Source organism: Mustela lutreola, chromosome 11 (assembly GCF_030435805.1).
Source record: "Mustela lutreola isolate mMusLut2 chromosome 11, mMusLut2.pri, whole genome shotgun sequence".
NCBI classification, from domain to species: Eukaryota; Metazoa; Chordata; class Mammalia; order Carnivora; family Mustelidae; genus Mustela; species Mustela lutreola.
Genome location: NC_081300.1, coordinates 25099206 through 25115554, shown reverse-complemented (window position 1 = coordinate 25115554; position 16349 = coordinate 25099206). Strand labels below are relative to the sequence as shown.

At 46.8% G+C, this 16349-nt stretch overlaps 1 protein-coding gene across 3 annotated transcripts in view; it reads left to right on the top strand.

Annotated features, from left to right (window-relative positions):
* The window catches only part of CTIF (cap binding complex dependent translation initiation factor), a 207072-nt gene that overhangs the window by 162715 nt on the left and 28008 nt on the right, over positions 1 to 16349 (top strand). For all 3 annotated transcript variants that reach the window (XM_059140773.1, XM_059140772.1, XM_059140771.1), the window contains one exon: positions 7914 to 8069. In XM_059140773.1, the coding sequence (XP_058996756.1) occupies positions 7914 to 8069 (156 nt within the window). The remainder of the gene's footprint in view (positions 1 to 7913; positions 8070 to 16349) is intronic.

Below are 16349 nucleotides of genomic sequence, written 5' to 3'. Positions count from 1 at the left end.
TCTTTTTTCTGTTCTAGGTCAGTCTCCATAGCAGAACAGCCATATAATTTTTTGAAAATTTAGATCAAATTACCTATCAAAATCCTAAGTTTAGAGATCTCCTAATTCAGAACTTTTCATTTTGTTTTATGAATTTTAGTCATTTCTGGCCTTTTATTGATTTTTTTTTTAGTGAAGTTTGATGATACTTATTTTTTAAAACATTTCCTATTTTATCATTTTTTCCCCAAATCATCAGCATAGAGTTGTAAATAGCTTTTATTGTACTTTTTAATCTACTATATGTCTCTTTTTAATATTTTGATCACATTTCTCATTTTATTTCCATTTCTTGATTTTACAAAATTTCTTTTCTCTGTTCTCTAATTAATTAGTTTCTGGCTTTATCTGTATTATATCGTTTCATATACTTCCTTAGTTACTGGTGGCTTTCTAATTTTTTTAGTCAAATGTATAGATTAATAGTAGTCAGTAGAAGTATGGGATCCACATATGTAATCTTTTTTTAAGATTGGCTTATTTATTTGAGAGAGAGAAGAGCATGAGTGGGAGGGGGCAGGGGGAGAGGGGGAGAATTTCAAGCCAATGCCCCAGTGAGCGTGGAGCCTGACACAAGTCTCAATCCCAGTAGCCTAAGATCATGACCTGAGCCAAAATCAGGAGTCAGATGCTTAACTGACTGAGCCACCCAGGCGCCCCTGCATATATATCATTTCAAATTTAATAATATATTATTTTACCCAGTATATCCAAAATTTCAGCATGTAATTTGATATTTTTAAAATAGGAGACATTTTACATTCTTTCATACTAAGCTTTCAAAAACTCCTATCTCTGTTACGCTTAGAGAATATCTCAGTTTGTAGAGGCACATTTCAAGCACCCAGTAGTTCTATGTGGCTAGTGGCTACAGTACTGGACAGCATAGGTTTAGATCATGTATTTGCTTCCCTTTGTAATACCCCAAATAGTTAAGGCTATAAATTTACCTCTTGTTATAGCTTTGACCACATCCCACAAGTTCTTAAAATTCTGTATTTCCTAATCTATTATCATATATTTGATTATATCTTTATTCCACCCGTCTTTGGGAGACTTTTTTTTCCTTTTAGGTGGGAGGAGGTAGAGGGAGAGAGAGAATCTTAAGCAGTCTCCACACCCAGCATGGGGCTCAATCCAAGACACTGAGATCATGAACTGAGCTAAAATCAAGAGTTAGACACTTAAACCACTGAGCACACCCAGTCACTCCCTTTGGGAGACTATTTTGAAACATCCAAGTAGTTGGCTACTTTTTAATTGTTCTTAATTATTTTTCTTTTTTTTTTAAGATTTTATTTATTTGCCAGAGATAGAGAGAGAATGAGAGAGTGTGTGCACAGGCAGGCAGAGTGGCAGCAGAGGCAGAGTCTGGAGAAGCAGGCTCCCTGCAGAGCAAGGAGCCCAATGTGGGACTCGATCCCAGGATGCTGGGATCATGACCTGAGCCGAAGGTAGCCGCTTAACCAACTGAGCCACCCAGGCATCCCAAATTGTTCTTAATTCTTGGCCCAAGTATGTAACCTGGAGATTTCTGTGCTTTGAAATTTAGTGTGAATCACAGCTTACATGAGGTCAGTTTCAATTTAGTATTATTAATTACATTACTTAAATCAGCTAAGTAGTTAAATTTTATTAATCAGCCATCAAATACTAGCAGTTTCATTTCCAGACGCTATTCTTCCTGTTTTTTTCTTATGTTTCAATAGCTTTTGTTTTATGTATTTTGAGTCTATGCTACACAGTGTATAATCTTTTTTTATCTATTATGAATGTTAATTTTATTTGTATGTAACCTTTTTATCTTATTTGGTTGTTATCTTGAAAACTACTTTGATTTTACTAGCACTTTAATTTTTTTTGCCCACAATTATTTTTACCCATACATTTATTTTATATATCCTATTTTCAGTTCTGCTAATGGTTACTAGTGTTTACTTTTAATACTTTTAAAGGTATACTTTAACTTCTATGATTACCATACTTAGGAAAGAAGCAATAACTTCTGAATCCTTCTGGTCTTAATTATGAAATGTGTATGCTTTACCATCTTCTGTTCCTCTCCCACTAGTATGTATCGGTCCTCAATGAGTGAATCTTAGATTATTAAATCACTACTACTATAAAATTCTTATTCAAATTATACTTAAAGATTTAATAACTTCTCTTTCAAGGGCTATTTTTGGCTTTTGATTCTGTCTTACAACCAAAGCTATAATTACTTATTTTGTTAAGTCTGTAAGTCTAACTGGTTTCCGTTTTCACTTCTGGTCCTTCTATACCATGATTTCCTCAAACTGAATCTAAATTTTGTTGGCTGGGCATGCATTTAAGAAAGTTTTTAAATTTTGAATTATTTTTCATTGTGACCAAAGAAAGCACCACCTAAGTAAGATTTACCATTAATTCAGTTGGTTATATGTGTATAGTTCAGTCGTGTTAAATGTAGTCACATTTTATATACCCAACCTCCAAAACTTTTTCATCTTATGCAACTGAAACTCTAGCCCATTAGACAATCCTCCAGTCCCCTCTCTCCCTGGCCACCAGCAACCACCACCCTACTTTCGTTTCTGTGATTTTTACTTCCCTAGATGCTTATGTAGGTAGAATCATACGGTATGTGTTCTTCTGTGGCTAGTATATTTCAATTAGCATAATGTCCTCGTGGTTTACCTGTGTTGTGACGTATGTCAGAATTTCCTTCCTTTTTAAGACTGAATAATATTCCATTGCATACACTTACCACATTTTCTTCATCTGTTGGTGGGACATTTGGGTTGCTTCCCCCTTTGGGCTGTTATGACTAGTGTTGCTATGAACACACATATACAAATAGCTCTTCAAGACCCTACTTTTAATTCTTTGGGGGATATACCCAGAAGTGGAATTGTTGGGTCATAGGGTACTTCTACTTTTAATTTTTTTTAAAGATTTTATTTATTTATCTGACAGACAGAGATCACAAGTAGGCAGAGAGGCAGGCAGAGAGAGAGGAAGGGAAGCAGGCTCCCCGCTGAGCAGAGAGCCCGATAAGGGGCTCGATCCCAGGACCCTGGGATCATGACCTGAGCCGAAGGCAGAGGCTTTAACCCACTGAGCCACCCAGGTGCCCCTATTTTTAATTTTTTGAAGGACTGCCATACTGTTTTCCGTGGAAGCTACGACAGTTTGACTTTTATTTAAGATAAGCATGTAGGTAGGACTTTGAAAAACCTTTGCTTATTATGTAAGATGCATTTCTCCTGCTTTCACTCGCAGCTGTGTGTGTTCTTTCCCCCACAGACAAGGGAAGATGTTGTCTCAGTGTCTCTGAATTTTAACATCAAATACAGAAATACAAGGCCAACCATATTTTTGTTCCTTTGTAAGAAACCTAGGGGTTTCCCGCCCCCTTCAAAGCTGTTTTTAGAATTTTTCTTTTTCTTGAAATTCAAAAAGAAGATTCTCCTGCTAAGTATCCATGGTGGGGTTCCGGGAGGCTGTGAGCCCTTTCTGCCTGAAGAGTGTGTTCTTCTTTGGCTTTTGGTTTTCAACTCAAAGTGTTTCCCTCTGCTCTCTTTAAGTCCTGTATTCTGGTATTCTTTTGAAAGCCTCTGTAATTCGCGGGTCAGACGCCCGTCCACACAGTCTTCTCTTCCTCTTCTTTTTCATCTGTTTATCCTTGTCTTCAACTTTCTGGCTGTCTTATGTGGGACTTTTTCTGCAGCGCACATTCTGTCCTTCACTGCCTCTGGCTCACGCTCTCGTGTCACTGTGTACCTCTCGTTTCCACCAGTTGTCCCCGAAAGGCCTCTTACACTTCATCTCAGTGAGGGGGCTTCTAGCGAGTTGAGTGTCCCTTTTTTCAAATGCCTCTCCACGTGTCACAGAATCCATGCTGTTGTTCTTATGGACCTAAAAGCCCACACATTTTATACTGAAGTCTTTAATTTTATTTCTTCTTGGTATATGGTTATCATTTTCAAAGCTATGCATTTCCATTCGGTCTTCAGGGTAGCTAGCAGCCCCCTACTCTGCTGTGCAGGATTTTCCCGAAGATGGCATATTGTTTTTCTCATCCCTTACCCTTGAATGATGAAGGCTCGGTTTGGTTTGGGGGTTAGCTGTATGGGTCGACTTTGGACTTCTCAATGTCATGCTGTGGCACCGTAGAGTCTCCCTCTCTCCGTGGGGGGTTTCGTGTGCACGACCCAAGTTTGATTTCCAACATTTAGCAGGTGTTTGGTTTTCTAGTGCATGTTGCTAGCCCCAAACAGAGTCCTCTCTCGACACCACTGATTATCAAGAGGAAATTGAGTCAAGCTGTAGTTCTTTGATCAGATGCAATTATTTTTTTAAAACTCTGGTTACTGATATGCACTGCCCCAAGCCTTTCCCTGCCCAAGAGGGCTTTGCCTGAGAGCAACGCACCTCTGAGCTCACAGGGTCCCTTTGGCCCCCAAATCTGCAGGGACCGGAGCAAGAGCAGTTGCTGCTAGGAGCTGTCTGGGTGCACAGGACAGGGTTTGCAAGTAATCCCAGACTGCCTACCAGCCGGGGCAGACGGGGAGGCTGAAGGTCAAGCTACCTACCAGTCTATCTATCTACTCCTAACCTTTGGTGTTCTGGGTGGGAGGCCAAGCTGCTCTGGGGAACTAGAGCTTCTTGGTGATGGCACTTGTGTTCTTGGTGTTACCTCCCCAGTCTGGGGAGGAGGCTGCTGGCGAACGGTTATCTTCCTTCTCGGCATTGTTGTGGGGCTTTCTGCTTCTACATATGCCTGCTTGGGTATTCTTCTAGGAGATGGGAAAAGGAAAAATCAGGCCCTGGTGAGGGGCCCCATTTGAACTCCCAAGTCGGCACCTATAAAAACCTGGAGGTGTGGTTCTCGGCCATGGCCGCACACTGGAATCACCTGGAAGGCTTTCACACATGACCAGTGTTCAGCCTCCCCCCACCCCGCCACCCCGTGGCCAGATACACAAGCCTCTGTGCAGCAGAGTCCAAGCCTCTATAGCTTCGAAGTTCCTCTGGATGCCTCCAGTGTCACCCAGGGGCGAGAACCTTTAACCCAGATTCGAGAGCAATGGTAGAGCTTGGGTTCTTACTCAGAAGTTCTAAGTGACCTTGGTCAAGTCTTTTAACCACTCTGTGCTTCAGTTTCCCCCATTCTACAATGAGAATGCTAATGCCTGCCTCTGCTCTGACCATGTAAGGATATAGTGGGATAAACACGGGCTAATGATGGTGGAACTACCTAAAGACTCATGACTTCAAGGCCAGCAGTCCAGGACCCTTTGTAGGCCTTAGGATGGTGGGTAAGGTCATTCATTCATTCGCAGGTACCTAGAGAATGACAGGGCAGCCCCTGTGGACTCCCTGCTCCAGGCTCTATACTAGGAAGGAGACCCCACTACTTTTGGAGTTCCTGGCTAAACCCAGGGAACACTTCTAGGGGTGCTGCCCTCTCTCAGACTCCAGGGTGGGAGCACTCCGGGCACTGGAAAACTACAGTTGTACACAGAGAGACATTTCAGTGGGAAGTGAGTAGAGAGGCAGAAGGCCCGAGGGTCGGTGTGGGGCCTGTGAGATCTGTGAGCTTGAGTGGACTTCCAGGGATAGTACGAACAAATGGCTTAGTGGAAAATTCGGACACAAAGGGAGTAAGAGCTTAGACTCTGAGGCACTACGTTTCCATGAGAAAAGAAGTAGGGAAGAAACTTGGTTTCCAGAGTAGGCAGGTCTGGGTTCAAATCCCAGCTCTACCATTACCACATAGCCATGGGCAAGTTGGGTAACTTCTCTAACCTCAGATTCATCATCTCTAAAATGGGACAATAGTAGGACCTGCCTCATGGGATCCCTGTGACGATTACACGAGACGTTACAGTTCAGGTCCTTGGTTCAGTGTCTGGTGCATAAGGAGTGGGCTGCCACCACTCTCCTTTTCTACACACACACTTTAAACTGGTGAAACTCTGACATGTATAAGCCATGACCCAGACTCACCAAAAGCAGGAACTGGAGGGACATCTCTTGGAGATCTTCTCTTCCAGCCCCAAATTGGCCAGCTGAGGAGGCTGAGGCCCCATCTGACCTTTGAGGTTTCTAGATACCCCTTCCATCCTACATAAGGGACAGACATTAACTAAGAAGATCTTCCTTCTCTGGAGATTCCAAGATTCGGGCATGCAGGAGAGTACTCAGCCAAAATACGTGGTGAGGAGGGGTACTGGATGGTGGGGATGGCATGGGACATGTTCTACATCCTGTTCCATCCCGTGTCCTATTCCTCTTGGTGGCACAGTCACCCAGACCCAGAATCTTGTTGTCATCTTTGAGTCTTCCTTTTCCATCAACCCTGAAATCCATCATATGGCGACTCTTTATCTTGGCAATGTCTCTTGTGCCTGTCCTGTATCGGGCAGCTAGTGCAGCTCAACTGACAACCCCAGGAATCCTCGTGGCACACGGTGTTGTGTTATAGTTACATTATGTGTGTGCGGTGCGGGCTGGCTAGGGGCCACCTGATCTCGTCTAGACTAGGGTGGGGCCCTGCTTCACATGTCTCTCATGTGAAGAGGTCCCTTTGGGACCATCAGACCAGTCCACAGATGGTCTCTCATGCCAATAGGAGAAACACAGGAGAGTAAGCATGGCTACATAAGGCCTCTTAAGGCCTCTTAATGCCTTAGATCAGGTGCTCCCCCAGCCCCGGTCACTTCTGCTGCATTCTGTTGGCCAAAGCAAGTCATATGGCCAAATCCAAAGACTAGAGATAGAGGAAATGTGTTTCTGAATATAATCTAAACTACCACAGTTTCTTCTCTCTCGAACGCCAGAGAGTGTAGTTCCATTCAGCCTGCACTTTGGCGGGGGCTGCCTTCTTGTCTCTGCATCCATGCCATATTACCCTTGTAAGGAGCATAGATGTGATCGTGGCCTTTCATGACCCACCCAGGACCTTCTCTGCCAACCATCCCAGAGTGCAATTCCTTGGCTGGATTCAGTTATCCATACTCTAGCCCCTACCCTCTTTCTCAGCCCTGCCTCCATTTTTTCCCCATCTATACCACCTGTGTAGGACCCAGACTGCGTTCTACCTCGCTGTTTCCCAAACACCCATGTTACCCTCCCCACATCATTGTTCTGTCCACCTGAAATGCCCCACATTCCTGGGTCAGCATCCAGCTCTTCCGTGGCCTTGATTTCCTATTCATAGTGACAATGTCTGCCTCCGAGGTCCCAAAGTCCTTTCACCTGGACCCCACAGTGGCTTTGATACCTTCTCTTGTATCACAGTTATCAGTGAACATGTCATTTCCTAGTCCTTAATACAGTGCCTGGCACACAATGGGGCAATAGTGCTGTTAGAGAGGATGAATGAAAGTCTCGAAGCCCCTTGCAGACAGGGGCCTTAGCTGTCTCTAGCCCAGTGCTCGAGCCATCATGGGCCTCAGTTACTGATTGCTGATGTGCCGGGCAATGTTCTGGTTCCCTCCCTCCTGCAGAGGGCATGCACTGGGTATTAGCAAAGGGAGGTGGCTTAGGCACATGGAGTTGAATGGGAGAGGTAATAACTCTGGGAAAGGTGTCATCGGCCCTTCCTCTCCCTCCCCCACCTCAGCACGAGGGCCAGTGCAGCAAAGCTAAAGGACCCCCCCCCCCCCAATCTAGGAACTGAAGAAGAGGTGCTCTGGCCAAAAGTCACGGTGGCCCCTGCTACCCACAAGTGAGTGCCCCACCCTCATACACCGGCCAAGGGTCGCCCATCCCACCTTCCTGAAAGCCTGGGGTTTACCAGTTGTCTGGAGCCAGCCCTTAGAGAGCAGGTACCACAGTGAAGCAGGCTGACCCCTGCAAGGCTGACTCGGTCTCTTGTGCCTCCACAGAAGGACTTCACCGTGCGGGAAGAGCTTCAGCAGCAGGACGTGGAACGCTGGCTCGGCTTCATCACCTTCCTGTGTGAGGTGTTCGGCACCATGCGCAGCAGCACGGGCGAGCCCTTCCGCGTGCTCGTCTGCCCCATCTACACCTGCCTCAGGGAGGTAAGAGACCCGCCTGGCCGTGCCCGCTGCCCTGCCAGGGAACGCCACCCTAGAATGCCTGTTAGCAAAACTCCAAAGGGCCAGGAAAGCTGCGAGGCTCGTACCACCTGGAGGGATCCATCCTTCGGTGAACAGGAGTGTGACTTCCCATGTTTCTGTCAGCTAAAGCCAGGTTTTAATAGATTGAGTTTATAGAGAAGGAAAAAGCCCGCCAAAGGAAATTATTAGTAACTCAGACTTCAGGAATTCGTCATCTAGAATGCTGCCTGCCGGGAGGGGGTCTCTGACAAATATTAATTGAATGAATGGTTCTTTGGTCTGGATGCGTTTACCATTAAATTATTTATTTTTAAAAAATACTTGCTTCTAAATTTCATCTGAAAGAGAAATAAGAATAACTGAGAACCTTCTGAGGAGCGAGAGTTCAGTGACGTACTTGCCCTGCCAAATGTAGAAGTCCACTTTAGAGGGTTGTCGTGGCTCCTCTCGGGGGCCAGAAGCTGGGGGCTAGAAGCTGGGGGCTCGTTACAGGGCGGATGGTGTCATGTAGGAAGAGGTCGGTGGCTCAGAACACAGCCTTGAGGGCACCAAATAGGACTGTATTCCAGTTGTATTTTTGAGTTGGAGCCAACATGACCTGCTGATGTGAGGTTTTGGACAACAGAGGAAGCGATGTGGGATCCTGGTTCATGGGCCTGGTGGCGCCATTTTCTGGGAAGGGGAGGGCTCAGAGAGAGACAGAGTGGGGATGGAAACCAGGAGGTAGGGTTTTTTTGTGTTTGGACGACCGGGTGGTCATGCCCGGAGAGTTGTCCCACTGTTGCTTGGGTAGAAGTGCCTGATAATCAGGATGAGGTCGGCCTTGGGACACGGAATCAAGCGTTGTGTGAAGTGTGTGTGTATACTTGGTGCTCAAGGCTGGGACCAGGTGAGATCCCCCAGGGGGAGGGTGTAGCTGGAGGAGTGGCCGGGCCACGGGGAGGCGGTGGACAGGAGAGTGTGAGTGTGGATAGGTCTTTGGAGAAGGGTTTCTGTGAAAGGCAACAAGGAGGAGGAGCTTGTCGACTACAAGGGGACATGTGCAGTCAGGGGATGTTTTTGTGTTTTGCAAAGGAAGAAGATAATAGAGCAACGTAAGAGAAAGGAGAGGGTCGTTGTAGATGCTTTTGAAGCATCCGTTTATGAGAAGCGGGGGGCTCGCTCCCGACTTTGTGGATGCTGAGGAAAGCAGAGTGTGCAGTCCTCTCTCAGACATAAGCCATTGGCCTCTACTGCTGAGCCCAACATACTGCTTAACAGATGCGTATCAATTCATTATTGTTTCTCAGATCGGCAAATGGCCTCCTCTGACAGTATGTCACTCTTAGTGCGTCCTAAGCTCAGGACGCAGTACCACAGGAGGCCATTTCTCTGCTCTTTGACTCCCTGGGGGGGTGATCTGAAGGCAGCCCTCTTGGACGATGGCCACTCGGGGTCCTCTGATCCCTGCCTGAGTTGCCCTGTGGCCCTGACAACCTGGCTCAATGCAGGGCAGTGACCTGGATTGCCCCAACACGTTCCCGCTGCGTGATCTGGGCCCCTCCCGGCGCTGCCATCACCTGCTTCCCCGAGCAGGAGGCAAGGCCACCACTGAGCGCTGGCCCCTGGCTGCCAGGACACTTCTAACACCGCCTGAGGTGGCGCGAACATTCAGATGTGAGATCCGCGAGGTGCCAGGAGGTCTGCGCAGGAAGCAGGAACCGTCCCCTCATGCACACTTGTTTGATGCGTTCCACTTTTCAGGGCAATGTCACAGACACAAGTGCCTGTGCTCTTGGTGAACTCAGAGAATAAACAGTCCACCCAGGCCTCGTGCCATCGTGCAAAAGGGGAAACCAGGGCCCCGCGCGCCGAGCTTTCTGCCGGAGGCCCACGATGAGGTGATTCGAGAACCAGCCCTGGGCTCCCATCCTGCCTCTGCCAGGTTCCGGCTGTGCCATGGAGGGGAGAGATCGCCTGCCCTGCGCTGAGCCCTGGTGGCCCCTCTGTAGGGGGCTTGCTCTGAAGCAGGCTGCTTGCTCTGAAGAGGCTCGGGGAGAAAGACGAAAGACGTGGTGTGGAGAGAGTGCTAAGTGCACCAGGACAGGTACATCCGAATGTGAAAGGAAATGCCCCGGGGACTTGTTCTAGGGCAGAGTGGCTCTCCAGGAGCTCAGAGTCCTCCAGGTGGACCAAGGGCCAGTCTTAAAGGGGCAGAGAGGCTGAGTGCCCTGCGCTGGGACACCTAGCCGGTCAGTGCCAGAGCTGGCCTAGGGCTGTTCCACTACCAATCGGGAGCTCTTAGCTTCCCTAATACAGGGCCTTAAGAAGAGATGGGGACATAAAGGGGTGTCCTAGGGATCATCTCCGTCCCCGCGGAGAGCCTGTGCCTTTCCCAGCTCCCTGGAGATAGACACCTGAATTCTCAGAGCCTGTTGCTGCCTCCCCTACCTGTCACACACACACACACATACTTCCACTGAGGCCTGACTGATATTCCCAAAGCAGGTTCGGTCAGCTCTGAGAAGTTTCTAGAAGCCAAAGCTACTGCTGCTGCCTCTCTCCGTGGTGGAAAAGTTTAGACTTTTCCCCTGGGGCCAAGTAGATGGCTGACCCAGATGCCCACCCTACCACCCTAGGCTGGGTCCTCCCAATCCTAGAAGCATCCCAGGCCTGTGTTTTCAGCTGCCCACTAGACAAGCCCCTCCAATAAGATGTGATCAGAGCTGCGCCCCAAGGCCTTCCTGCTCAGTCCAGATCCCAGTGCAGGCCCAGACTCACCCTTCCGGCCCCCCACAGCCAAGCAGCAGCCCAGAACTCACCCAATTAATTACCTGTTCTCAGCTGTGGGTCCCTCTACCCTCTGCTTCTGCACACCCTCCCTGGCTTCCCCTGCTCCCCTTTCCTCTGGGCCTTGATTCAAACAAGACCCACGGGCCATCTTGGTGTGAAAAGCTCATTTAGAGCAAACCTAAGAGGAAGATACAAAATCCTCACAGCCCCAGTGCAATCTCGGGGGCCCCAGTGCAATCTCGGGGTCCTCAGCTCACGGAGGCCACCCTCACTGGACGTGGGGCTCACTGGCCTCCACTCTGCTTTAAGACCAAGTGCGTGCTTGGGTCCAAAGCACCTCCAGACTGGGGGCCACCCGGGGCTCTGAGAGCCGCCCTGCCCTAGCGGGAGTCCCCTGGACATTTCCTTGCACACTCTGACACAGTTGAATTAACCATTCTCTCTGGTTCTCTTGGTTATTCAAGACCTTGGACTCCATCCTTTGAGTCTTCTCTCTACCTGGCCAAAACACCTCTTCTGGGGCCCAGCCTAAGCCATGTCTTCCAGGAAGCTCCCCACCCCCACCCCCAGCAGAGCACAGGGACAGCTCCCAAGAGCCAGATGCAGCCCTGACAACTCCAGCCTTCCGACGGCATCTTAGTATTTTAGTATTTGGTAATTTGGCATCTATTTAGTATTTTATAATGATAACAACATACTCTGGAAGGCATTGCCCAAAGCCCACCATGCATTCTTTTCTCTCTGAACTCGGACAATACTCTGAAGAAGATCGTCCCCAGCTGCCAGAGAACAGAGAGGTCAGGCAGTTTGCTCAGGGCCACACAGCAGAATGTGTATTGGAATCCAGGTCTGAGTGCCGGAGTCCCTGACTGCTCTGCTGGTGCCTCGTGAAGCACCTTTCTGTTTCTTTAGTCCGTAGCCCAGTGCCTACTACGCAGAAGAAGCCAAATAGGTCATCAGATAATTGATTCCACTTTTGCCATAAATAACTGGTGCCGATCAGACGTTTCTTTGAGGGATAGAGAATAACTTTCAATGAGACTTTTTTTGTTTCAACACCAGTGGCACTGCCAAGAGGGTTTTCAAAATGATTGAAGAGTATTTTCGGTGCCTGCAAGGGGCAGGAGTCTCCTTGCCCTCCTGTTTGCTGCTCGTATTTGCTTCGTGAGCTCTTTTTAACTTCTTTTTTTTTTTTAAGATTTCATTCTTTTAAGTAATCACTACACCCAACATGGGGCTCGAACTTACAACCCCGAGATCAAGAGTCATACACTCTACCCACTGAGCCAAGCAGGTACCCCCCCTTTTCTTTATTTTTTAGTATTTATAAAATTTTATTATCATAAAAACACTTAATATGAAATCTACCCTCTTAACAGATTTTTAAGTATACAGGACAGTATTGTTACCTCTAGGTACCATGTCATTAGTGAATCCCTGAAATTTATTCATCCAATATAACAGAAATCTTGTGTCCAGTTTTTAGCCACTGACATTACCCCCCTGGCCCTAGCCTCTGGCAGCCACCTCTGTTCTTTGCCTCTGTAAGTCTGATGATTTGAAAGACCTCGGGTAAGTGGAAATATGCAGTATTTGTCCTTCTGTGACTAGCTTATTGCACTTGGCATAATATCTTCCAGATTCCTCTGTGTTGTCTCATATGGCAGAATTCCCTTCTCTTATAATGGTACCGTCGACCCCCAAACAACATGGGTCTGAACTGTGGGGGTCGCTTAGATGCGGAGATTTTACAATCCAGTGCTGTGAATGTATTTTCTCCACCTTATGGTTTTCTTAGTGATAGTTCCACCAGCAGACTTTATTGTAAGAATACAGGATATAATACATATATATACAAAATATGCATTAATTGACTGTTGATATCATTGGTAAGGCTTCTGGACGACCGGAGGCTATTAGTTACGTTTTGGGGGAGTCAAAAATTACATACGGATTTTCAACGGCACAGGGGTCGGCGCCGCTAAACCCCACGTTGTTCAAGGGTGAGCGTATGGATATACCACACGTTTTAATCTCTGCTCTGTTCACGGACTTCTAGGTCGTTCTCACATCTTGGCTGCTGTGAATAGAGCTGCATTGAACACAGGAGTGCTCATATCTCTTCAAGATCTCGATTTCAGTTCTTGTAGATAAATTCTCAGAAGTGCGATTGCTGGATAATAGGGTTCTATTTTTAACTTTTTAAGGAAGCTCCCTACTTACTGTCTTTCAGAGCAACTATTTCTCCCCGTCCTTGCCAACACTTGTCTTTTGTTTTTTTTTTTTTCCCAAGTAATAATGGTCATCCTAACAGACGTGACGTGGTTTTGATTTGCATTTCCCTGATGATGACTGACATTGAACGTCTTTTCATATACCTGTAGGCCATGTGTATGTCCTCTCTGGAAAAATGTCCATTCAAGTCCTTCACTCATTTTTTTCAATGCAGTTATTAGTTTTCTGCTTATTGGGTTGTAGGAGTTCCTTATATATTTTAAAAATTAACCCATTATCAGATATATGGTTTGCAAATATTTTCTCCCATTCTGTGAGTTGCCTTTCACTCTGTTTTTTGGTGGTGTTCTTTTGTGGGGTTTTATTTGGTTTTTGTTTTGTTTTGCTTTGTTTTGGCTGTGCAGAAAAATTTTCATTTGATGTAGTGTAGTTCCGATTGTCTGTTTCACTTTTGTGCTTTTTGCTTTCATATTCATGAAATCACTGCCAAGACCAATGTGTCGCGAAGCGCTTTCTTTGAGAAGTTATAGCTTTAGGTCTTAAGTATTCGTCCATTTTAAGTTGATGTCTTTGTGTATGATACAACCTAGGAGTCCAGTTTCATTCTTTGGCCAGTAGATATCCAGTTTTCCCAGCACCTTTTGTTAAAGAGACCGTCCTTTCCACATTGTGTGTTCTTGGCGCTTTGTCGAAGACTGGTTGATCATATGTGCACGGATTTATTTCTGAGCTCTTAATTCTGTTGCATTGGTCTATATGGATGTTTTAATTACCATAGCCTTGGAATATATTTTGAAATTAGGAGGTGTGGTGCCTCCTGATTTGTTCTTTTTCAAATTGCTTCAGGATTGTTTTGGCTATATGAATCCTTCTTGGCTCTCTATGAATTTTAGAATTGTCAGTTCTATTTCTTTAAAAAATGCCATTGTGATTTTGATAAGAATTGCACTGAATGTGTGGGTCGCTTTGGGTGGTATGGACATTTTAACAGTATCAAGTCTTCCAATCCAAGACCAGGAACAAGACATGCGTGTCCACTCTTACCACTCCCTGTTAATGTAGTATTAGGAGTCCTAGCCAGAGCAATTAGGCAAGAAAAAAGAAATAAAAGACATCCAAATTGAAAAGGAAGAAACAAAATTGTCTGTTTGCAGATGATGTGATCTTATATATAGAAAAGCCTCAAGATTCCACCAAAAAAATACCCCAGAAACATTAGAACCAATAAATGAACTCAATAAAGTTTCTGGAAACAAAATCAACATACGAAAATCAACCGCATTTCTCTACACCGAAAACAAACTACGTGAAAAGGAAACTAGAAAAAACAAGTCACTTTATAGTAGCATGAGAAAGAGTAAAATACTTAAGAATAAACTAAGGAAGTAAAAGACTTGTACCCTGAAAACTGAAAAATGTTAATGAAAGAAATCAAAGAAGTCACAAAGAAACAGGAAAGCATCCCATCCGCTGTCTTCCGGTAGCGCTGTAAGGACACCTTCATCTTGCCCAGGCTCCCAGCCAAACTGTGACTGCATGGGCCCCCCACAGGAGGGTATAATTAGTGTTTGTGGCCAGAGCTAAGGGTGCCATCATCTCCCATCTCAGCGGGAGCCCACTTGCCAACCATTTAATTGGTTGGGGTTGGGGCCGGCAGTAGGGGACCACCATTTTCCTGACCCTGCAACGCTCTTGGCCCCTTCCGCTCCTCTGTCACCTCTGCGACCCAGTGGTGATCTTGCCAAGATACCACTGAACACTTTTCTTTGGATGCCTTTCTTCAAGAGCTTTGTCAAAAATTCCTCTGGCAGGGAATTGTAGAGTGGCTTTTAACCCCTTACACCTGTTTGCTTTGAGCAGACGTTCCCTGTGTACTAGGGGGCTGTTTCTACCTGCTCCCCCTCATGCTTTCTGTCTCTAATGCCCCCAGCCCATCTCTACCCATGATTCCCAGTCTCCTGCACTCTTCTGAGTCTGGCAGCCAAAGGCAGGGACAAGAGTGGAGGAAAGGAGAAAGGGAGGGGGGTGCCCTGTGCCAGGACTCATCCCTCTGCACCTCCCTCTGACCCCCTCCCTATGGTTGGCTCCCTTGCTCTCCTTCCCTCCAGGCCCCAGAAACCTCATCCGCCCCCTCCCTGCCTTTTCCAGAGGAAGGGCAGGGAGGGGGCGGGTGCCTCTGAGGGGTGTCTCCAATAGGCACACCCCCCTCAAGGATGCAACTGGTTGGGCTCCTGGAAGAGGCCGGCAGGCACAGGCTGGGGAGGAGGACACAGAGGGCAGCAAGTCAGGCTTCTCAGGAAATGAAATTGCTCCGTGCAACAATGAGAGAGCCACTTTTTTAACTTTTTGCGTGAGCGTGCATTCAATTGCTCACATTGTTTTGGCTCCAGGGGAAATCTGACCTCGGAAAAGGCGGAGATGAAGTGGGTGTGGGTGGAGATCCTCTGCTATTTCACAGGGCTAAGAGAGTCAAGCAGAACATTCTTCAGAGGTACCTTTCCAGTGGGACTATTCCTCCCTTCCCGAGAGCAGGAGATAGGGCCAGGGCATGGCCCATGGTGGCCAGAAGAGGCCAAGGTCAGCTGTGCCCAGGATACTAATGGGCCCTAATGGGGAGCAGAGAGACTTGAAATTATTCTCCATGCAACCCAGGACTCCTGACCCTTTGCCTTGGGAAGCTTTTTAAAAAGTACAAATTCTCAGACCATCCCCCAAACCCATTTGAACCAATGAAATCAAACTTTCTCGGGATGGGGTTTGAGAGGGAAAAAGAAAATTCATTTCTCCATGTGACTCCAGCGTGCAACCAAGGTTAAGAAACTCGAGTAGCTGTATCTTAGGTGCATTCAGTGAGCAGCCATTGAAGTCAGAGAGCACTGTGGGAAGAGCACAACTGGAAGAACCTCTCTGGCTGTGAGTTTGAATCCTGGCTCTGCCAATCCCAGCTGTGGGGCTCCCCCGATTCTTTAATGTTTCCAGACCTCAACTTGCTATCTGTAACACAGGGATATAGGACTAATCCTTACCCTGCAGGTTTAAGGCTTAAAATGAAAGCAAGTGGTTCATGACAGCCCCTCTGAGAGCTGGCTGCACTGTTGTGCATTGCTGTCGGAAGCCAACCATGTCTCAGGCACTGCTCCAGAGAAGTATCACCCCACAGACAGCCCCAGAGAGCAATGTCCGTTCTCCTCACTAGGCGCCACGGCCCCCCACGATCAAACACAACCCCCCTTT